Source organism: Oncorhynchus gorbuscha, linkage group LG02, assembly GCF_021184085.1.
Source record: "Oncorhynchus gorbuscha isolate QuinsamMale2020 ecotype Even-year linkage group LG02, OgorEven_v1.0, whole genome shotgun sequence".
Classification (NCBI taxonomy): domain Eukaryota; kingdom Metazoa; phylum Chordata; class Actinopteri; order Salmoniformes; family Salmonidae; genus Oncorhynchus; species Oncorhynchus gorbuscha.
The window spans coordinates 10,289,323-10,313,818 of record NC_060174.1 but is presented as its reverse complement, the minus strand read 5'-3'; the positions used below and the strand labels follow the sequence as shown (position 1 = coordinate 10,313,818).

General features: G+C 46.8%; 1 protein-coding gene across 7 annotated transcripts in view; it reads left to right on the top strand.

Annotated features, from left to right (window-relative positions):
* Positions 1-24,496, top strand: part of LOC123996920 (arf-GAP with coiled-coil, ANK repeat and PH domain-containing protein 2-like) — a 72,900-nt gene that overhangs the window by 42,837 nt on the left and 5,567 nt on the right. For 2 of the 7 annotated variants that reach the window (XM_046300776.1, XM_046300783.1), the window contains 14 exons: positions 6,457-6,569; positions 9,294-9,345; positions 9,829-9,929; positions 11,556-11,661; positions 11,922-12,130; positions 13,899-13,968; positions 14,208-14,302; positions 17,378-17,580; positions 18,356-18,457; positions 18,795-18,875; positions 19,070-19,305; positions 19,403-19,512; positions 20,619-20,729; positions 22,853-22,914. In XM_046300776.1, the coding sequence (XP_046156732.1) occupies positions 6,457-6,569; positions 9,294-9,345; positions 9,829-9,929; positions 11,556-11,661; positions 11,922-12,130; positions 13,899-13,968; positions 14,208-14,302; positions 17,378-17,580; positions 18,356-18,457; positions 18,795-18,875; positions 19,070-19,305; positions 19,403-19,512; positions 20,619-20,729; positions 22,853-22,914 (1,651 nt within the window). Of the gene's footprint in view, positions 1-118; positions 164-6,456; positions 6,570-9,293; positions 9,346-9,828; positions 9,930-11,555; positions 11,662-11,921; positions 12,131-13,898; positions 13,969-14,207; positions 14,303-17,377; positions 17,581-18,355; positions 18,458-18,794; positions 18,876-19,069; positions 19,306-19,402; positions 19,513-20,618; positions 20,730-22,852; positions 22,915-24,496 lie in introns of all 7 variants that reach the window. The other 5 variants (XM_046300770.1, XM_046300762.1, XM_046300803.1 and 2 more) reach the window with 5 other exon arrangements.

Sequence of the window (24,496 nt, the reverse complement as noted above, 5' to 3'; positions counted from 1 at the left end):
TCTGTGTGGTTAACAATCTCCATCTTGTATGTCAGAGAAACAAGTGTGCTCTTTTTTTTTTTAAATTCAGTTTCTGTTTTTCTCAGCCTTTCTTGTTCTTCCGTTGTGAGTCTTTTAGGGGACAGAGGTTGATGGCCACAGCTTTTGCGCGTGGAGGTCCTCTGTACGTAATCGTTCATTTTTAATTTGATATTTATCATTGAACCCCCACCCCCCACCCAACCCCACCTTCCCTGCCTGCACAACCGGAGTGATGACTGATCTGCATTGTCATGCTGTACATGAATGATTTTTGCCGAGGTGTGGGTTTTTTCCTCATTCTAATGTATGGCTCCAATTGTTTTCCTCTTCACTACAAAGCATTAGCCTGGTCCCAGATTAGTGTTGGCTGCCATTCCAACTCCAATGTCCAGTTGGCAAGGCCGGTTGCTGTCATTACTTAGGTCCCATTTTGAAAAATGTACTTCCTCTTCTCCTTGAAGCAATACCTGATTGAACATGTATGGGAAGCTATGTGAAGCCTTCACCTTCCAATCCTGTTAGATTGCTGATTACTTAAAGGTGGGAGAGAAGGATTCAAAAAAATCTATATAACTTTTAAAGCAGGGCGATGGTTTGCCCACACAATCGATTATTGCCTTGGTCTTTGACTGGTTGGGGTTTGGATTCTATGTCCCGGTCTGTCTTGAGCCCTTGCTGATTGGCCGCTGTGCTGTATGGCTTTGTGTTTGGGTCTTACAGACAGGCTCCAGTTGTTGTAGTGTCTTCAGAGGGATGGCATGTTTTCACCGCTTCCCAAAATGAACAACTATTTAATTCCTCCAGGGTACATGCTGGGACACAGCCCCTGAATAATACATACAGCCCAAAAAGACTTAAGAGTCTGACTAGGTTACACACTAGTGAGACTACACTGTACAACCAGGCTACACACTAGTGAGGCTACACTGTACAACCAGGCTACACACCACGAGGCTACACTGTACAACGAGGCTACACACTAGTGAGGCTACACTGTACAACAGTGAGGCTACACTGTACAACCAGGCTACACACTAACGAGGCTACACTGTACAATCAGGCTACACACCAGTGAGGCTGTACTGTACAATCAGGCTACACACCAGTGAGGCTATACTGTACAACGAGGCTACACACTAGTGAGGCTATACTGTACAACCAGGCTACACTAGTGAGGCTACACTGTACAACCAGGCTACACACCAGTGAGGCTATACTGTACAACCAGGCTACACACTAGTGAGGCTATACTGTACAACCAGGCTACACTAGTGAGGCTACACTGTACAATGAGGCTACACACCAGTGAGGCTACACTGTACAACCAGGCTACACACTAGTGAGGCTACACTGTACAATGAGGCTACACACCAGTGAGGCTATATTGTACAACCAGGCTACACACTAGTGAGGCTACACTGTACAACCAGGCTACACACCAGTGAGGCTACACTGTACAACGAGGCTACACTGTACAACCAGGCTACACACTAGTGAGGCTACACTGTACAACCAGGCTACACACCAGTGAGGCTATACTGTACAACCAGGCTACACACCAGTGAGGCTATACTGTACAACCAGGCTACACACCAGTGAGGCTACACTGTACAACGAGGCTACACACTAGTGGGGCTATACTGTACATTACATTACATTACATTACTGTACAACGAGTCTACACACCAGTGAGGCTGTACTGTACAACGAGGCTACACACCAGTGAGGCTACACTGTACAACGAGGCTACACACCAGTGAGGCTACACTGTACAACGAGGCTACACACCAGTGAGGCTACACTGTACAACGAGGCTACACACCAGTGAGGCTATACTGTACAACCAGGCTACACACCAGTGAGGCTACACTGTACAACGAGGCTACACACCAGTGAGGCTGTACTGTACAACGAGGCTACACACCAGTGAGGCTACACTGTACAACGAGGCTACACACCAGTGAGGCTACACTGTACAACCAGGCTACACACCAGTGAGGCTGTACTGTACAACGAGGCTACACACCAGTGAGGCTACACTGTACAACTAGGCTACACACCAGTGAGGCTACACTGTACAACGAGGCTACACATCAGTGAGGCTACACTGTACAATCAAATCACATTTTATTTGTCACATGTGCCGAATACAACAGGTGTAGTAGACCTTACAGTGAAATGCTTTACAGGATACAACAAGGCAACACTGTAAAATGAGGCCTTAGTTACTGTAAGCAGACTGTGCACACTAGGGTAAATCATCTCCTCTTCCTCAGGTGTCTTTCAAGCATTACATTATATCTGTTCATTTTGTCCGTTAGGTCGACGTCTCAGACAGCACAGGCCCAGGTTTTGACTAAACTTGGGGGAATGATGCGTGTTGCCATAGAGATCCGGCATTTTACTAAATGCCCCCTGATTGGCCCTAAGGCTGGAGCTATGGTAATGAACTGGAATGTGTGAGTCACACCGGAGAGGCCCGATGACTGACCCGTCCTGCTCACCACTGGCCCGACGACTGACCCGTCCTGCTCACCACTGGCCCGACGACTGACCCGTCCTGCTCACCACTGGCCCGACGACTGACCCGTCCTGCTCACCACTGGCCCGACGACTGACCCGTCCTGCTCACCACTGGCCCGACGACTGACCCGTCCTGCTCACCACTGACCCGTCCTGCTCACCACTGACCCGTCCTGCTCACCACTGACCCGTCCTGCTCACCACTGACCAGTCTTGCTCACCACTGGCCCGATGACTATCCCGTCCTGCTCACCACTGGCCCGACGACTAACCCGTCTTGCTCACCACTGACCCGTCCTGCTCACCACTGGCCCGACGACTGACCCGTCTTGCTCACCACTGACCCGTCCTGCTCACCACTGGCCCGACGACTGATCCGTCTTGCTCACCACTGGCCCGATGACTGACCCGTCTTGCTATGGAGATCCGGGGGGAATCTGTTTTTATTTTATTATTTTAAAACCGTGATGATATTTACTGGTAGTAAGAGTTGTGGTTCATTTAGTAGTTCCCCTCTCTTTGATTGAAGGGGTTCATTCAGTAGTTCCCCTCTCTTTGATTGAAGGGGTTCATTTAGTAGTTCCCCTCTTTGATTGAAGGGGTTCTTTGATTGGGAAGGGGTTCATTTAGTAGTTCCCCTCTCTTTGATTGAAGGGGTTCATTTAGTAGTTCCCCTCTCTTTGATTGAAGGGGTTCATTTAGTAGTTCCCCTCTCTTTGATTGAAGGGGTTCATTTAGTAGTTCCCCTCTTTGATTGAAGGGGTTCATTTAGTAGTTCCCCTCTCTTTGATTGAAGGGGTTCATTTAGTAGTTCCCCTCTCTTTGATTGAAGGGGTTCATTTAGTAGTTCCCCTCTCTTTGATTGAAGGGGTTCATTTAGTAGTTCCCCTCTCTTTGATTGAAGGGGTTCATTTAGTAGTTCCCCTCTCTTTGAAGGGGTTCATTTAGTAGTTCCCCTCTCTTTGATTGAAGGGGTTCATTTAGTAGTTCCCCTCTCTTTGATTGAAGGGGTTCATTTAGTAGTTCCCCTCTCTTTGATTGAAGGGGTTCATTTAGTAGTTCCCCTCTCTTTGATTGAAGGGGTTCATTTAGTAGTTCCCCTCTCTTTGATTGAAGGGGTTCATTTAGTAGTTCCCTCTCTTTGATTGAAGGGGTTCATTTAGTAGTTCCCCTCTCTTTGATTGAAGGGGTTCATTTAGTAGTTCCCCTCTCTTTGATTGAAGGGGTTCATTTAGTAGTTCCCCTCTCTTTGATTGAAGGGGTTCATTTAGTAGTTCCCCTCTTGATTGAAGGGGTTCATTTAGTAGTTCCCCTCTCTTTGTTTGAAGGGGTTCATTTAGTAGTTCCTCTCTCTTTGATTGAAGGGGTTCATTTAGTAGTTCCTCTCTCTTTGATTGAAGGGATTCATTTAGTAGTTCCCCTCTTGATTGAAGGGGTTCATTTAGTAGTTCCCCTCTCTTTGTTTGAAGGGGTTCATTTAGTAGTTCCCTCTCTTTGATTGAAGGGGTTCATTTAGTAGTTCCCCTCTCTTTGTTTGAAGGGGTTCATTTAGTAGTTCCCCTCTCTTTGAAGGGGTTCATTTAGTAGTTCCCCTCTCTTTGATTGAAGGGGTTCATTTAGTAGTTCCCCTCTCTTTGTTTGAAGGGGTTCATTTAGTAGTTCCCCTCTCTTTGAAGGGGTTCATTTAGTAGTTCCCCTCTCTTTGTTTGAAGGGGTTCATTTAGTAGTTCCCCTCTCTTTGAAGGGGTTCATTTAGTAGTTCCCCTCTCTTGGATTGACACAGTTGGGCATCTTTGTACAGACAGTTTCTGTTCCCCCTCCATTTGTCTGCCTGCCACTGCCTACATTCTGTACTGTACCCCACCCCCCCCATCCAAAAATAACCTCTGTTGTCCTACAGTATAAGTGTGTGTGTCAAACCAGGGGATTGCTAGGCTGAGGTGTTTAGCTCCCCACCACCACCCCGTTAGCTGTATGTAGAGGCCGAAGGTTTGATGTTGAAGCACAACACAGTGGTCAAACTGCTGTTACACACTGATCAACCAACGGCGTCTTGCAGACAGATGCAGACCTTACTCTGGAGCGATTGGGACGACTATAGGCCAGTGGAACCAAGATCTGACAGTATGGTTTTGTGTTGCCAGGGGCAGATTTGACCGTGCCACTCTAAGGACATGTTGTGTGCTAGTAGTCATTTGGAACTGAGAGGATTACTGCCATCGTTTTACACTTGTTTATGTTTATTATCCTACAATTAATGTCGTATCTTTCCTATCACAGATAGAATTTGACTTGCCTTTTTAAAAAACAAACAGAAAACAAATGATCTGTTTTTATTAAATCCTATTGTTTGTCTTCAAACTCTTAACGACAAGTTCAGCAGCACTTTGAACAGTTTTAATCCCCCCCCATTCCCACCCTCTGACTGCATGGTGTCCAGTGTCCCAGAGGCTTAGGAAACTGTGGCAGGCTGGAGGGGGAGGGATATCTCATGACAGTGGTGGCCGGTTGGTCAAGTTACATGGGGTGTCTGTGGCTCTTTCAGAGAGAAGGCAACTCTGCCCCAGACCACAGGTGTTAAAGGATCGAGTCAGCTTACTGTCACAGGATGAGGACCGATGCAACAGAACAAGAATGGGCGTCCCCATTCAAGTTGATTTTTTAAAACTTTATTTTACTAGGCAAGTCAGTTAAGAACAAATTCTTATTTACAATGACGGCCTAGGAACAGTGGGTTAACTGCCTGTTCAGGGGCAGAACGACAGATTTGTACCTTGTCAGCTTGGGGATTCGAACCTGCAACCTTTCGGTTACTAGTCCAACGCTCTAACCACTAGGCTACCCTTAATGACGCTATAATGGGTGGTTTGGCAGCTGTTTTAAGAGTCTATTTCTATGCTACGTCCGCCTGGATCTCTCTTGGGCCTGGATCTCTCTTGGGCCTGGATCTCTCTTGGGCCTGGATCTCTCTTGGGCCTGGATCTCTCTTGGGCCTGGATCTCTCTTGGGCCTGGATCTCTCTTGGGCCTGGATCTCTCTTGGGCCTGGATCTCTCTTGGGCCTGGATCTCTCTTGGGCCTGGATCTCTCTTGGGCCTGGATCTCTCTTGGGCCTGGATCTCTCTTGGGCCTGGATCTCTCTTGGGCCTGGATCTCTCTTGGGCCTGGATCTCTCTTGGGCCTGGATCTCTAGAACATTTCTATGTCAAAGGACCGGGCATGCTCAGTAGGCACTAAATAGGAAAATGTCTAGTTTGTGTGAGACTACCTCACCTGTTTACGAAAACGCATTCTCCCTGTTTTAATGTTGATCAAACCCAAATATTGAACCAACATCTTTTCAAAGTACCCTGCTCTTCCTCTCCAAACTCCATAGAAATACCATTTAATGTGAGTTGTATAATTAGCCATGACTTTTATAGAAACCCATTGCTTTTGTTTTTGTGTTTGTTACCTACTGAATTGTCCTTTTTTGTAAGGTCAACAGGGTTGTTCATTAATGCCCACCGTAGAAAAACGTTGTGCAACGGAAAACGAAAGCAGGCTTTTCTTATTGGACAAGTTTTGTGGTTTTCTCCCTTTTCATGCCTAGTGAACATGACCCCAAAATGTGTTGCTCAATGGTGCTGAGTCGCTCTTCACCTGGACGCTCACAGTGAATCGGGATCAGACTGTTTTGCCCGCTTTACTGACTGAACGTGTCTGTACGCCATAAGCCTGTTTGTGTGCTGTGTATTCTGTGTAAAATCAAGTGCTACCAACACCAAATGCCATTGTCCATTCAAATGTCTATTTTTCTCCCTCCCTTTCTCCCTCTGTGTTCTCCTACCTCTGCTCTCTCTCCCTCTCTGTGTTCTCCTACCTCTGCTCTCTCTCCCTCTCTGTGTTCTCCTACCTCTGCTCTCTCTTTCAGGACTTCTCGAATGACGACACCAAGCTGGAGTACAATGTGGACGCAGACAATGGCATTGCGATGGAGGGCTACCTGTTTAAGAGGGCCAGCAACGCCTTCAAAACATGGAACAGGTTAGCTAGAGGACATGATGCAAATCTCTCTCCTGTTCCCCCTTCTCTCTCCTTCTCCCCCTGTTCCTCCTTCTCCCCCTGTTCCCCCTTCGCTCTTCTTCTCCCCCTGTTCCTCCTTCTCCCTCTGTTCCTCCTTCTCTCTCCTTCTCCCCCTGTTCCTCCTCCTCCCCCTGTTCCTCCTTCTCTCTCCTTCTCCCCCTGTTCCTCCTCCTCTCTCCTTCTCCCCCTTCTCTCTCCTTCTCCCCCTGTTCCTCCTTCTCCCCCTGTTCCTCCTTCTCTCTCCTTCTCCCCCTGTTCCCCCTTCTTTCTCCTTCACCCCTGGTCCTCCTTCTCTCTCCTCCCCCCCTGTTACCCCTTCTCTCCCCTTCTTCCCCTGTTCCCCCTTCTCTCTCCTTCTCCCCCTGTTCCCCCTTCTCTCTCCTTCTCCCCCTGTTCCCCCTTCTCTCTCCTTCTCTCCCTGTTCCCCCTTCTCTCCCTGTTCCCCCTTCTCTCCCTGTTCCCCCTTCTCTCCCTGTTCCCCCTTCTCTCCCTGTTCCCCCTTCTCTCCCTGTTCCCCCTTCTCTCCCTGTTCCCCCTTCTCTCCCTGTTCCCCCTTCTCCCCCTGTTCCCCCTTCTCCCCTGTTCCCCCTTCTCCCCCTGTTCCTCCTTCTCCCCCTGTTCCCCCTTCTCTCCCTGTTCCCCCTTCTCCCCTGTTCCCCCTTCTCCCCCTGTTCCTCCTTCTCTCTCCTTCTCCCCCTGTTCCTCCTTCTCTCTCCTTCTCCCCCTGTTCCCCCTGTTCCTCCTTCTCCCCCTGTTCCCCCTTCTCCCCCCCTGTTCCCCCTTCTCCCCCCCCCTGTTCCTCCTTCTCTCTCCTTCTCCCCCTGTTCCCCCTTCTCCCCCTGTTCCTCCTTCTCTCTCCTTCTCCCCCTGTTCCTCCTTCTCTCTCCTGTTCCTCCCCCCCTGTTCCCCCTCCCCCCCCTGTTCCTCCTTCTATCTCCTTCTCCCCCTGTTCCTCCTTCTCCCCCTGTTCCCCTTCTCCCCCTGTTCCTCCTTCTCCCCCTGTTCCTCCTTCTCCCCCTGTTCCTCCTTCTCCCCCTGTTCCCCCTGTTCCTCCTTCTCTCTCCTTCTCCCCCTGTTCCCCCTGTTCCCCCTTCTCCCCTGTTCCTCCTTCTCCCCCTGTTCCTCCTTCTCCCCCTGTTCCCCCTTCTCCCCCTGTTCCCCCTTCTCCCCCTGTTCCCCCTCTCTCCCCCCTGTTCCCCCTTCTCCCCCTGTTCCTCCTTCTCTCTCCTTCTCCCCCTGTTCCCCCTGTTCCCCCTTCTCCCCCTGTTCCTCCTTCTCTCTCCTTCTCCCCCTGTTCCCCCTTCTCCCCCTGTTCCCCCTGTTCCCCCTTCTCCCCCTGTTCCTCCTTCTCTCTCCTTCTCCCCTGTTCCCCCTGTTCCCCCTTCTCCCCCTGTTCCCCCTTCTCTCTCCAGCTGTGCCCTTTAATGACTTCACCGTTGCGAACATTCCTGGTAGCAGTAATCTTTATGTGTCCTCTAACCTTACGGTGGTTTTTGTAACTAGCTGGGTGGGTCGGTGATAAGTCACTGTTTAGTATTCATTCATCCAGGGCAGTCAGGAGGGAGGGAAGAATGGTGGGAGGGAGGTAGTGACGTGGTCATCTGACACCCGGGAGAGCGCAGCCTGAATGGCGCAGCACTCCTTGAGCTGCATTAAGTTAGCAAGGAGAACACCAAGCCTTTTATTGTCCTGTAGCCTCCAAAGACATTCCCTGTGCTGCGAGATTTTTTATTTATTTATTTCACCTTTATTTAACCAGGTAGGCTAGTTGAGAACACCTTTATTTAACCAGGTAGGCTAGTTGAGAACACCTTTATTTAACCAGGTAGGCTAGTTGAGAACACCTTTATTTAACCAGGTAGGCTAGTTGAGAACACCTTTATTTAACCAGGTAGGCTAGTTGAGAACACCTTTATTTAACCAGGTAGGCTAGTTGAGAACACCTTTATTTAACCAGGTAGGCTAGTTGAGAACACCTTTATTTAACCAGGTAGGCTAGTTGAGAACACCTTTATTTAACCAGGTAGGCTAGTTGAGAACACCTTTATTTAACCAGGTAGGCTAGTTGAGAACACCTTTATTTAACCAGGTAGGCTAGTTGAGAACACCTTTATTTAACCAGGTAGGCTAGTTGAGAACACCTTTATTTAACCAGGTAGGCTAGTTGAGAACACCTTTATTTAACCAGGTAGGCTAGTTGAGAACACCTTTATTTAACCAGGTAGGCTAGTTGAGAACACCTTTATTTAACCAGGTAGGCTAGTTGAGAACAAATTCTCATTTGCAACTGCGACCTGGCCAAGATAAAGCATAGCAGTGTGAACAGACAACACAGAGTTACACATGGAGTAAACAATTAACAAGTCAATAACACAGTAGAAAAAAAAGGGGAGTCTATATACATTGTGTGCAAAAGGCATGAGGAGGTAGGCGATGGTCTCCATGCTGTTTGAAAATTGCAATATTATAGTGCAGGGAAGCGTTTTTTCCAGACCTTCTATCAAACCGTGACAAACGGTATAGTTTTCTACCAGCCCTTCCAGAATAGGATTTAATCACCATAATATCAGATTATTTTGTCAATTTATTTGTCCTTCATTAAATCTCTAGCAATTTTAATTGCCTATTAAATACTTCAAATTGTCTCACCTGTTGACCGTGATGTGAACACTCCTCTCCTTTCAGGCGCTGGTTCTCCATTCAAAACAATCAGCTAGTTTACCAGAAGAAGTTCAAGGTAAGTCGGATTATTCCATTCGTGTCCCAAATTGGTTCCCTGTATAGTGCACTACTTTTGACCAAAGCCCTATGGGTAGTGCCCTGTATAGTGCACTACTTTTGACCAGAGCCCTATGGGTAGTGCCCTGTATAGGGACAAAGGGTCCCATTTGGGATGTGGCCAACATCAAATATACACTTCCAGCCCAAATTCCCCCTGCATTTGTAATACAACGAGGTAGTGTTGAATGTGGAGCACAGTTAACACAAAACAGATGAGTTTGTGGAATAGGGAGGACAAACAATTCACTTTGCTGCAGGTAACCAGGTTACAATATGGAATTAAATGAACACCTGTGTTGTGTATACCTCTGAAGAAATTACATTTGCGTGCGTGTCTGTGTGTGCTCTCTTGAGGCTGTGCCGTACAATTGTATATCAGTGTGTACATTGCATTGTGTGTGTGTGTGTGTGTTACGGAGGCTGTGTTCTCCTTTCCCAGGATAATCCCACAGTGGTGGTGGAGGACTTGCGGCTATGTACAGTCAAACACTGTGAAGATATCGAACGTCGCTTCTGCTTCGAAGTGGTGTCACCCACCAAGTAAATACACACACACACACACACACACACACACACACACACACACACACACACACACACACACACACACACACACACACACACACACACACACACACACACACACACACACACACACACACACTATAATGAACATATATACAAAAGTATGTGGACACGCCTTCAAATAAGTGGATTCGGCTATTTCAGACACACCCCTTGCTGACAGGTTTATACAATCGAGCTCACCGCCAAGCAATCTCCATAGACAAACAATGGCCCATACTGTAGAGCTCAGTGACTTTCAACGTGGCACCGTCATAGGATGCCACCTTACCAACAAGTCAGTTTGTCAAATGTCTGCCCTACTAGAGCTTTCCCGGTCACCTGTAAGTGCTGTTATTGTTAAGTGGAAATGCCTAGGAGCAACAACGGCTCAGCCGCGAAGTGGTAGGCTGCACGAGCTCATGGAATGGGATCGCTGAAGAACGTAGTGCATAAAAATTCTGTCCTCGGTTGCAACATTCACTACCTAGTTCCAAACGGCATCAGGAAGCAACGTCAGCACAAGAACTGCTAGAACTGTTCGTCGGTAGGGGTTTCCGTGACAGAGCAGCCACACACAAGACTAAGATCACCGTGTGCAATGCCAAGCGTCGGCTGAAGTGGTGTAAAGCTCGCCGCCATTGGACTGTGGAGCACTAAGAACGTGTTTTCCGGAGTGTTGAATCACGCTTCACCATCTGGCAGTCCAACGGACAAATCTGGGTTTGGTGGATGCCACGAGAACGCAACCTGCCCGAATGCATAGTGCAAACTGTAAAGTTTGGCGGAGGAGGAATAATGGTCTGGGGCTGTTTTTCATGGTTCGGGCCCCTTAGTTCCAGTGAGGGGAAATCTTAACGCTACAGCATATATTCTAGACTATTCTGTGCTTCCAACTTTGTAGCAATAGCTTGGGGAAGGCCCTTTTCTGTTACAACATGACTATGTTACCATTACATAGCGAGGTCCATACAGAAATGGTTTGTTGAGATCAGTGTGGAAGAACTTCACTGGCCTGCACAGAGCCCTGACCTCAACCCCATCGAACACCTTTGTGATGAATTGGAACGCCGACTGCGAGCCAGGCCTAATCGCCCAACTTCAGTGCCCAACCTCACTAATGCTCTTGTGGCTGAACGCTGCAAGGACTTGCTTCCAATGTTCCAACATCTAGCGGAAAGCCTTCAAGTGGAGGCTGTTATGGCAGCAAGGGGGGAACCAACTCCATATTAATGCCCCTGAATTTGGAATAGAACACATGTTGTATACCGTCTAGCCATGAGGGGTGGTTTAACGTTTGAAACACTAATCAGTTAAATAAATACACGGCGTGTACGCTTGTGTGCTGTTTTTAAACACGCCATCAGGAAGTAACACGAAGAAGACCAGAAGTCATATTACAGAAAGCAGGTATCCACATACTTTAGGTCATGTAAGTGTATATACACTTACAGATACAAGTGCACACAGAGTACCTAGACACCCCAATATTGTCACACCCACACACAGTCTGGTGCTGCTCAGTAACAAATTGAAATCCAGTGTGTAGAGGTCTATCAGGCCAGGAACCAGGCTGATGTCCCAGTGTCCCTCCCCCTCCAGGAGTTGTATTATGCAGGCTGACTCTGAGAAGCTGAGGCAGGCTTGGATCAAAGCTGTCCAGAACAGCATCGCCACTGCCTTCCGGGAGCAGGGAGAGGACGCTGGGGTGAGTCACCGCGCGCTGCCAGAACTAATGACCTCCATGACATTTCTCCATGTTATGTATTTGCCATTTGTTTTCGTTTAGTACATGTCAGGATGAAAATGATCAGACGTTCCTCGTGTGAACAAAAGTAAAGGATTTCCCTCGCGTGTGCGTGTGCGTGCGTGTGCGTGTGTGTGTGTGTGTGTGTGTGTCATAGACAATGAAGTAACGTTCTTCTAGTGTTATATGTTGTGTATAACGTCGTGTTCATGACCCTCCAGAAGCTGGACCGGAAGTCTTCCACGTCCACAGGCAGCCTGGACTCAGGCGGCGAGCCCAAAGAGAGGTCACTGAAAGGGGAGAGCGCCCTCCAGAGGGTCATGGTCATTGGGGGCAACGCCTGCTGCTGTGACTGTGGTCAACCTGACCCACGCTGGGCCAGCATCAACCTGGGCATCACCCTCTGTATCCAGTGCTCTGGGATACACAGGTATACTACCAGTACTTCTGTATGTAGTAATACACTGAACAAAAATATAAACGCAACATGTAAAGTGTTGGTCCCGTGTTTCATGAGCTGCAATAAAAGATCCCAGAAATGTTCCGTACACACAAGAAGCTTATTTCTCTAAAACATTGTGCACAAATATGTTTACATCCCTGTTAGTGAGCCAATGAAAGGGCACTTTAAAATGTGCGGTTTTGTCACACAACAGAATGACACAGATGTCTCAAGTTGAGGGAGCGTGCAAATTGACATGCTGACCGCAGGAATGTCCACCAGAGCTGTTGGCTCAGAATTTAATGTAAGCTCCAATGTCTTTTTAGAGTATTACACCCGCAGACCACATGTAACTTCGCCTGCCCCGGACCTCCACATCCAGCTTCTTCACCTGTGGGATTGTCTGAGGGGGGGCAGTATTTCTGTCTGTCAGTCATAAAGCCCTTTTGTGGGGGGGGGGGGGGGGGGGGGGGTGAAATGAATCTGATTGGTTGGGCCTGGCTCCCCAGTGGGTGGGTCTATACCCTCCCAGGCCCACCAATGGCTGCACCCCTGCCCAGTCATGTGAAATCCATCGATTAAGGACCTAATGGATTGATTTAAATGGACTGATTTCCGTTTTATATGAACTGTAGGTCAGTAAAATCTTTGAAATTGTTGCATATTGCATATATGTTTGTTCACTGTATATATGTCACCCAGGATACACAGTTCATTCCTATCCCTGCAGATACTACACGTCACGGTACTACTAACGTCATATGTATTCGTAGGCACATAGGGGGCACCGGAGGAAGTGTTTGATTTTTATTGATTTTAAATTTGATTTATTATACTAGCCAGTTAGCAATGTTATGAAGATGGTTTTAGCTAGCCCAGACAGGTTCCCATCCTCATAACTAGGCTTGTCAATCAAGTTAGTCACTAGCTTGTCTAACTATCTTAGCAGACATGTCTGCTGGCATGATTGTTAGACTTTTTCGAAAAGCAATAACTAAATGTACTGAATAAGACTCGAATTCCTTTGAATCGTTTACCCAGATGTTAGTAGAGAAACATATTCAGTTCCTTTTCAATAAGAACCACCAGTTCTGAGGATACAGACCGCTCGAGAAGTGTGCTTAGATATATATATTTTTTACGTTTAATTAAGCATAATGGTGTTTACTCTAGATTTCAGGAAAAATCTGTTTCAGCTGTTTGAAAAATCCCAAATTCTCCAACGTAGAAAAAATGGGCCGCATTTTAGACTGTAGAATGGTGCTGTACAACAACATACCGAACTGTAGACTGGTGCTGTACGACAACATACAGAACTGTAGACTGGTGCTGTACGACAACATACCGAACTGTAGACTGGTGCTGTACGACAACATACCGAACTGTAGACTGGTGCTGTACGACAACATACCGAACTGTAGACTGGTGCTGTACGACAACATACCGAACTGTAGACTGGTGCTGTACGACAACATACCGAACTGTAGACTGGTGCTGTACAACAGTAGAAATGTTCACCTTTTTTTTTTACTAGATGGGGTATAAAACAATCAAAAGCACAGTAAATCTGTCCCCATGTGCATTTTAGACTGTAGACTTACTCTCTTACTAACTGCATACTCCCACCTTGTGGCCACAGTACAAACTACACCCTCAATTGAACAGCATGTTCCTGTGATGAAGCTGTGTGGACTCAGTTATTTTTAGACAGTCTCTTTGATGCATGAGTTAATAACAGAAATCTCACCATCTGCAGGAGTCTGGGGGTCCATTTCTCCAAAGTGCGCTCGCTCACCCTGGACTCATGGGAACCGGAACTACTCAAGGTGAAAAAAGAATCGGGGGAGGGTGAGAGATGGAGGGGCACAAAGAGAGAGGCAGGAGTTTTTCACACTCACATACTCCCTCTCTTGGATTCGCTAGTGACAGATCAATGCTAAAATGTAATGGTTACAGATCACTGTCTTTTACATGTCATGAATTTGCATGAATGACATGCTGTCCTCGGAATGTGCTGGTTAATTTTGTCATAGTAACATAATTGTGTGTGTTGTGTTGAACACAGCTGATGTGTGAGCTGGGTAACGGGGTCATCAACCAGATCTACGAGGCTGGGAGAGAGGAGCTGGGAGCCATGAAGCCAAAGCCGACAGACCCCAGGTACTACCGCTGTGTTGTTCTATAGCTACCATTCATTGCAAGATGGCGCCGACATAGATGGTCACCTCTCTTCGAGTCCTTAGGATTATTTCTGTATTATTTCTTACATTGCTAGCCCAGAAAATCGTATGTATTATTACATACAACCGGAAAGAAGTATTGGATAGAAGTGCGACGTCAATTTACCAACAACCACCAGGAATACGACTTTCTCGAAGTGGATCCTTTGTTCGGACCACCACCCAGGACAGTGGATCTAATCCCAGAAGATGACCCAAAACAACGTCGCCACAGAAGAGGCAGACGGAGCGGCCTCCTGGTCAGGCTCCGTGGGCGGGCACATCGCCCACCACTTCCGAGTATACTACTCGCCAATGTCCAGTCTCTTGACAACAATTTAGACTAAATTAGAGCAAGGGTTGCCTTCCAGAGAGACATCAGAGATTGTATCTCTCTCGAGATACGTTGTCAGAGTCGGTTCAGCCACCGGGCTTTTTCATGTGTCATGCCGACCGGAATAAACACCTCTCTGGGAAGAAGGGCGGGGGTGTATGCTTCATGATTAACGACTCATGGTGTAAACATACAGGAACTCAAGTCCTTCTGCTCACCCGACCTAGAATTCCTTACAATCAAATGCCGGCCATATTATCTCCCAAGAGACTTCTCGTCAGTTATCTTCACAGCTGTGTATATACCCCCTCAAGTAGACACCACGATGGCCCTCAAGGAACTTCACTGGACTCACAATGCAAATTTGAGAACAAGGTTACCTAAATTCTATCAGCATATTGATTGCAGCACTAGCGTGGGCAATACACTCGATCACTGCTACTCTAACTTCCTCGATGCATACAAGACCCCATTTCAAGATTGTTTTGATCACGCTAACTGGGAAATGTGCTGGGCAGCATCAGTGAACGTCGATCTATACGCTGACTCTGTGAGTTTATAAGGAAAGGCATTGGAGATGTTGCACCCACTGTGACTATTAAAACCTACCATAACCAGAAACCGTGGATGGATGGCGGCATTCGCGCAAAACTGAAAGCACGAACCACCACATTTAATCATGGAAAGACGACTGGGAATACGGCCAAATATAAACAATGTAGTTATTCCCTCCGCAAGGCAATCAAACAAACAAAATGCCGGTCAAAGTAGGGACAAAGTAGAGTCGGAGTTCAACGGCTCAGACACGAGACGTATGTGGCAGACTACAAAAAGAAAACATGCCACATAACGGACACCGTCTCGCTCCCAGACAAACTAAAGGATAATACAGTACCACAGTTGCGGCCCATTAAAAAAAGACTGCGCCCCCTTCTCCGTGGTTGACCTGAGTAAGACGTGTAAACCCTAGCAAGGTTGCTGGCATCCCTAGCCCCGTCCTCAGCATGCGCAGACCAGCTTTCTGGTGTGTTTATGGACATATTCAATCGCTCCTTATCCCAGTCTGCTGCCCCCACATGCTTCAAAATGGCCAACATTGTTCCTTTACCCAAGAAGGCAAAGATAACTGAACTAAATGACTACCGCCCGGTAGCACTCACTTCTGTCATCATGATGTGCTTTGAGAGACTAGTCAAGGATCATATCACCTCCACTTTACCTGTCACCCTAGACCCACTTCAATTTTCATACCGACCCAACAGGTCCACAGACGATGCAATCACACTGCCCTATCCCATCTGGACAAGAGGAATACCTATGTAAGATTGCTGTTCATTGAATACAGCTCAGCATTCAACACCATATTACCCTCCAAGCTCATCATTAAGCTGAAGGCCCTAGGTCTCAACCCCGCCCTGTGCAATTGGGTCCTGGACTTTCTGACTTGCTGCCCCCAGGTGGTGAAGGCAGGAAACAACATCTCTACTTCGCCTACCCTCAACACTGGGGCCCCACAAGGGTGTGTGCTCAGCCCCCTCCTGTACTCCCTGTTCACCCATGACTGCGTGGCCATGCACGCCTCCAACTCAATCGTCAAGTTTGCAGACACAACAGTAGTGGGCTTGATTACCAACAATGACGAGACAGCCTACAGGGAGGAGGTGAGGGTCCTCGGAGTGAAGTGTCTGGAAAACAACCTCTTGCTCAACGTCAACAAAACAGAGGCTGAAGAGAGGCTGAAGAGATTTTGCCTTTCACCTAAAACCCTGACAAACTTTTACAGATGCACAATCAAGAGTATCCTGTCAGGCTGTATCACTGCCTGGTACGGCAACTGCACCGCCCTCAACCGCAAGGCTCTCCAGAGGGTAGTGCGGTCTGCATAATGCATCACCGGGTGCAAACTACCTGCCCTCCAGGACACCTATAGCACCCGATGCCACAGGAAGGCCAATAAGATCAAGGACAACAACCACCTGAGCCACTGCCTGTTCACCTCGCTACCATCCAGAAGGCGAGGTCAGTACAGGTGCATCAAAGCTGGGACCGAGAGACTGAAAAACAGCTTCTATCTCAAGGCCATCAGACTACTAAACAGCGATCACTAACTCAGAGAGGCTGCTGCCTACATAGACTCAAATCACTGGCCACTTTAATAAATGGATCACCAGTCACTTTAAATAATTCCACTATAATAATGTTAACATTTCTTCCATTACTCATATGTATATACTGTACCTCATACCAGCTATTGCATGCCGCTCGGCCATCGCTCATCTGTGCATATTCTCATTCACCCCTTTTAGATTTGTGTGTATTAGGTAGTTGTTGGGGAACTGTTAGATTACTTGTTATATACTACTGCATTGTCGGAACTAGAAGCACAAGCATTTCACTACACTCACATTTAACATCTGCTAACCATGTGTATGTGACCAATAAAATGTGATTTGATTTTAGCCACCACCATGTTTTATAGCTTTTCATTTTTTTTTCCTATGAAGCAAATAAAGGGTAGTCCCATAACAAGTCGGAGGTGTCGTACTACAGCATTGCCATCTTTGCGTGGGTTGCCAGATTGGTTCAATTTGTTGAATTAGATAAAAATGTTGCTTGCTATCTTTGCCTGATTTGTTCAGGTTGTTGAATTCAGTCTTCCCCTCTCTCTGTGTCTTTCCCCAGGCAGGAGATCGAAGCCTACATCAGGGCCAAGTACGTGGACCGGCGTTTCGTGCAGCGCCCGTCCAATGAAGAGTTACGCGCCAAGGTGGTTTCCCTGGCCAAACGGGAGAAGAAGCTGAGCGGCAGCACGGAGCACCTGCCCCCCCGGCCGCCGCCGCCCACGCCCAAACTCCGGCCCTCCTCCAACGCCTCAGGTCAGTCAGGTAGGTGTCAACCCGTCCCAGGTCCGGTCTCTTAAAGGTGCACTCTGGAGCTCTTCCTCCTCGGTTTGGTAGTATTGCAAATTCATGTATACTGTGTACGCTAACTGAACATAAACACATAAACATGGTTCTAACCATGCAAATTCACCAAAGATGCCCATCGATAGCGTCTGTTCCGTTTTGATTTTACACTTGGAAAGACTTCCTCCCGCTCAGTCCTTTAAAACAATCAAGCCATAGGGCCTGTTACTGTTGACCCAGGAATACAGTACAAGCTACGGAGTGTGCCTTTTTTTAAAGGATCAGCAACAGAATTGCGCTAATAGAACGATGTCATGCTCAGGACACACAACGGAAGGCACCCTCCCATCTTCTCTCTCGCGTTCTCTCTTTTCGTTGTAGTCTAACTGCCTGTGCTTCTATCCTCCTCCTCTCCTCTCAATCCCCCTCTTCTCAACCCTCCTCCTCTTCTCCAGTCTCCTCCTCTTCTCCACCCTCCCCCTCTTCTCCACCCTCCCCCTCTTCTCCACCCTCCCCTCTTCTCCACCCTCCCCCTCTTCTCCACCCCCCCCTCTTCTCCACCCTCCCCCTTTCTCTCCACCCTCCCCCTCTTCTCCACCCTCTCCCTCTTCTCCACCCTCCTCTTCTCCACCCTCCTCCGGCTGCTCTGTGCTTCTGGACTAACCCCTTTCCCCTTGCTGCTTGTTATTTCTATCTTCCTACCCCCCCACCTTGTGCCCTTTTCTCTCTGACCTCATCCACTGCCCTTGCCTAGCTGCTGCCAAAGGCTTGAAGGCGCGCCGCGACTCTCTCTTCTGTCCAGACGAGCTTGACTCGCTCTTCTCCTACTTTGACACCTCTGCCAAGCTCAGGAGCAGTAAGTATAGCTCTGTGTTTCACCCTCCTTCCCTCCCTCCTTACATCCTTCCCTCCAGCCATCCATCTGTACTCACTGCTCTGGCTGTAGACTAATTCCCATTCCACGTTCCCTCGTCTTGCTCCCTTAATGAGCCGTGCCATCACGTGTCGTTGTGGTCAGTGTCTGAGTTTCTGAGTCTCATTTGTCTTATTGTGGCTGTGGTGGTCAGCTGGGAATTTCTCACTGGCTGTGGTGACCAAAATGCACTGCATTCTCTAACCACTTGGTTAAAGTTGGTGAATGTGTGCGTGTGTGTGTGCTGGTGTGTAGTGATTGACTGCTTGATCCCTTGCAGTAAGAAGTGCAGACAGTGGCATCCAGAACAGTGCAGAAGGAAGTAGGGAGATGCTGGCCACCAACAGCCTGGCTGAAGCAGGTGATGCTCTCTCTCTCACACACACACACACACACATGCCCGATGAGTCTCACTCGTATCCAGCTTATATTCAAACAGCTGTTCAATAACCCCACACACGAGCACACACTGAAATGGTCCCACACACGAACGCCCACTGAAATGACCCCACACCTCTTAACTCCCTCTCTCTCTCCACCTTTCCATCCACTCAGAAGCTGCCGAGGCGCCCCCCATGGCCATGCCTGCCACCCTGCCCCCTCCATCGCCCTGTAAGGAGCTGGTGGTGTTCTCGGAGCCCAAGGAGTACTCCTCGGGGCTGCAGCTGTACTGGGCCTCGTGTGCCCGCAGCCTGCCCGACATGGCCGAGGCCCTGGCCCACGGAGCGGAGGTCAACTGGGTCAACACCGACGACGACAAGAGGACCCCGCTCATCATGGCTGTGCAGGGGGTGAGGATACTTGAGTGTTGTGGACAGGTGTGGGGGTGGATCTGACCCTGTGTGTGTGTGCTCATGCGTAGTAAATGTACTGGTGCTATTCTTCCAGGGCTCGTTGGTGACCTGTGAGTTCCTGCTCCAGAACGCAGGAAACGTGAACCAGCAGGACGCCCTGGGCCGAGGACCCCTCCACCACGCCACCATCCTGGGACACACCGGGTCCGTTCCCACCCCTTACCACCTACCTCACCATCCAATCTGTCTGTTAGCAGAACGTTAAAGACCCCATGACCACGACTGCTCTCATAGAGAAGATATTAGAGAATACATGTATTTATTCTTTTAACTGGGCAAGTCAGTTAAGAGGGACGGCAGGTGGCCTCGTGGTTAGAGCGTTGGACTTGTAACCGAAAGGTTGCACGATCGAATCCCCGAGCTGACAAGGTACAAATCTGTAATTTTGCACCTGAACAAGGCAGTTAAAAAATAAAAAATAAGAATTTGTTCTTAACTGACTTGCCTAGTTAAATAAAGGTCAAATTAAAAATGTAATTAAAAATGTTCAATGATGGCCTTCAGGGGAAACCTGGTCAGCTCAGGGATTCAATCCTGCAACCTTTACTGGTCCAACTCTCTAACCACTAGTCTACCTGCCGCCCCACAGCATTGGAGGTCTGTTATTTCTAGATCTCACCTGGCATAGTAATACACGGCAGTCTGTTCCTTTTGTTCATGTGTTCTGGTTTAGATTAAAGCCTTTATGGCAAGCCTCGGCGAAGCCTTTTTGTATGTTATATTTGATTTGTAATAGACGAGGGTAGTGGGTTGAGGTTAATTTGGGGGTTGAGGTTAATTTGGGGGTTGAGGTTAATTTGGGGGTTGAGGTTAATTTGGGGGTTGAGGTTAATTGGTGTGGGTTGAGGTTAATTGGTGTGGGTTGAGGTTAATTGGTGTGGGTTGAGGTTAATTGGTGTGGGTTGAGGTTAATTGGTGTGGGTTGAGGTTAATTGGTGTGGGTTGAGGTTAATTGGTGTGGGTTGAGGTTAATTGGTGTGGGTTGAGGTTAATTGGTGTGGGTTGAGGTTAATTGGTGTGGGTTGAGGTTAATTGGTGTGGGTTGAGGTTAATTGGTGTGGGTTGAGGTTAATTGGTGTGGGTTGAGGTTAATTGGTGTGGGTTGAGGTTAATTGGTGTGGGTTGAGGTTAATTGGTGTGGGTTGAGGTTAATTGTGGTGAAAAAGGGGAACTCAGTCTATGATCTTAGTTCATGTTGGGGTATTACAACTGATTTTTTCCCCTTTTTTAAATGTTATTCTCCAATCCAGTCAAGTGTGTTTGTTCCTGAAAAGAGGAGCCAATCAAAACGCGGCAGACATTGAAGCGAAAACGCCCCTATCCATGGCAGTGGACGCTGCCAATGCAGACATCGTCACATTGTGAGTGCCAAGTCTTTTGGCCTTTAAAAAAAATATATATATACACACACACACACTGAACAAAAATATAAACGCAACATGTAAAGTGTTGGTCCCATGTTTCATGAGCTGAAATTGTTCCATACGCACATAAAACATATCACTTTTTGTGCACACGTTTGTTCACATCCCTGTTAGTGAGCATTTATCCTTTTTTAGTTTCGTTTATTAGTTCGACCATTTAAATTTTTTTTACTTAAAAGCCATACATGCACATGAATAAAATCATGGAGGATAGGTAACACACAATAAAGTCTGGGACTTATTTCCATTGTGGTCCTCTTGAGACAAAATGGCTGGACAAGATCCAACACAGTTAAACACAGTATGGCAGTGAAACAATAAAACAAAAACAGAGAAGAAGAACATCCATCTCATCAAAAACATAGAAGAAGAACATCCATCTCATCAAAAACATAGAAGAAGAACATCTCTCTCATCAAAAACATAGAAGAAGAACATCCATCTCATCAAAAACATAGAAGAAGAACATCTCTCTCATCAAAAACATAGAAGAAGAACATCCATCTCATCAAAAACATAGAAGAACATCTCTCTCATCAAAAACATAGAAGAAGAACATCTCTCTCATCAAAAACATAGAAGAAGAACATCCATCTCATCAAAAACATAGAAGAACATCTCTCTCATCAAAAACATAGAAGAAGAACATCTCTCTCATCAAAAACATAGAAGAAGAACATCTCTCTCATCAAAAACATAGAAGAAGAACATCTCTCTCATCATTCCAGTTATGTCATAGAGGTTATTCATATGGGCACAGAAAACATATTTGACAAGGTAACCCATCCACTTGAGAGGTGTGACATATCAAGAAGCTGATTTAAACAGCATGATCATTACACAGGTGCACCTTGTGTTGGGGGGGCAATAAAAGACCACTCTAAAATGTGCAGTTTTGTCTCACAACACAATGCCACAGATGTCTCAAGTTTTGAGGGAGCATACAATTGGCATGCTGACTGCATTCTGACTGCAATGTCCACCAGAGCTGTTGCCAGATAATTTAATGTTCATTTTCAACCACAAACCGCCTCCAACGTTGTTTTAGAGAATTTGTCAGTACGTCTAACCGGCCTCACAACCGCAGACCACGTGTATGGTGTGGGCGAGCGGTTTGCTGATGCCAACGTTGTGAACAGAGCGCCCCATGGGGGAGGTGGGGTTATGGTATGGGGCAATCATGAGCTACGGACAACTAAAACAATTGCATTTTATCAATGGTAATTTGAATGCACAGAGACACTGTGACGAGATCCTGAGGCCCATTATTGGCCCATTATACCACTGCACTGTTGGGAGTTAGGAACCGAAGCATTTCGCTACACTCGCCATAACATCTGCTAAATATGTGTATGCGACCAATAACATTTGATTTGATGATAACGCACAGCCCCATGTCACAAGGATCAGTTCACTATTCCCTGATGCTGAAAATGTCCCAGTTCTTCCATGGCCTGCACACTCACCAGACATGTCACCCACTGAGCCTGTTTGGGATGCTCTGGATTGATGTGTTTGACAGCATTTTCCAGTTCCCACTAATATCCAGTCACACCCATTGTAGAGGAGTGGGTACAACATTCCACAGGCCACAATCAACAGCCTGATCAACGCTATGCGAAGGAGATGTCGCTCTGCATGAGGCAAATGTTGGCCACACCAGATACGGACTGGTTTTCTGATCCACACCCCACATTTAAAAAAAAAAGATATCTGTGACCAACCGATGGATATCTGTATTCCCAGTCACGTGAAATCCATAGATTAGTGCCTAATAAATTATATAAACTAAAACTCAGAAAAGTCTTTGAAATGGTTGCATGTTGGTTTATATTTTTGTTCAGTATACATAAATATTAGATAAAGTGCTTTTTTTTTTATGGAAAAGCAATTAGCCTTATTTGTCACTTAGTACTCCATTTTGAATTTGAGATTGAGGCAACATTTTATTTGACTTTACACTGTCCCAATTCATATTGATTGCTTTTATAAGTCTAAAGGTGGGTTGGATAAAGATGACAAAATGAATGACTGTCCTCCCCCTGCTCTCCTTTCCCCAGACTGCGATTGGCCAAGATGAACGAGGAGATGCGGGAGGCGGAGGGGCCCTACATGCAGTCAGGTCAATATTCCACCAACAGCCCCACAGAGATGCAATACAGGAAGTGTATGCAGGAGTTCATTTGCCTGCAGCTGGCTGAGCCTTAGAGCTCGTAGAGCCCCAATACAAGGACGAGAAGAAGCAACGTACTTTTATTAAGCAGACATTGGGCCCTGTGATGTCCTGTGTTCAATACCAGCCAGGTGGTGAGCGAAGCTGCACCTTGTGATTTAGACAGAGGTGCTCAGCTGTTTATTTCCAACCGGCGTCGAAGCCATTATCTCCATTGTTTTGACGACTGAACAACGGTGACATAAACAGTCCTTTTTATTTTTTTTAAGTCGTCTGTTGCGTCCCAACTTTCAAACCGCCACGTCTTTATTAGTTGTGATGTCGAAGAGCACGGTGCAACAGAGGTTGTCATTACTTTCCAACAGCAACGTCGGTCTTGACTGGCAGGCAGTAATCCCGACTTTTGAATGGCGGTTTTGACCATCAGGCTGTTGAGTGGCGAGCAGTGTGTTGCCATGCACCAGGTGTGATTATTAGTGATGTACCTGAGGGAATATTTATTCACATTCCTGGTATGCTTATGCAATATCTAAGTGTGTTAGTTCCCACAGTGAGTCTTAACCTCCCCCTTTTTAAAATACTTTTTCTTCTTCAGTTGTTTGAACTGTTTGTTACAATGATGAAGTATCATTGTTGGCACATTTTATGTATGCATTTTACTTTTGTGGGGGAAAACAACTTTTTATTTTATAACAATTGGAACCGTATAATGATAAGATGTCATTGTAAATGATGTATTGTACATAAATATACATACATTTCTATATCATATACAGTATAAGCAGAATAGGAAGTAAAGTTGAGCGAGATTCTCGGAAGCGGTAATGTCAGAAAGACAACACATTATGAACAAGGGTGAGTACTGTAAGTCGAATGTGCTTGCATCCTTGTTTTTGTGTGTTTTTTTTGTTTGTATTTTCTACACCAGTTTTAAGACTATTGTGATTTCATTGATTGTTGGTTTAGCTGGAACATAGAACCCCCCTCTCCCCGGCAATCCTGTTCTTTCTGACATTTGACATGAATTATACAATCCTTAAAGGGATACTTTGGGATTTTAGCAGCGTCTACTACTGCCCCAGGGTCTGAGGAACTTGTTGGTACCATTTTTATGTCTCGGTGTCCAGTATGAAGGATGTTTTTAGGTAGTTTTGCAAGCCAATGCTAACTAGCATTAGCACAATGACTGGAAGTCTATGGTTATCTGCTAGCATTAGAAGTATCCTATTAATGTTAGCTGACACTGGTAAGGGTGTGAATTTAAGTTTAGACAAGATATCAAGGTGGTAGAGTGTACCAAAAAGGAAGGGCAATAGTCTAGAAAAGTATCCATGTTTACCCATGTACAGCATTTTACCGCATAATAGTTACATAATCAACTTAACTTATTGGATAACAAAGAGACGTTCACAAAAATGTTTAATATAGGACAGTGTGAAGCCCTCTCCAGTATTGTTGGTAAATAATGAATGAAATGTTCCCCTTTTTAAATGTCATCCTTTCGTCTTCCCCATCACGCAGTCTTTGCCAC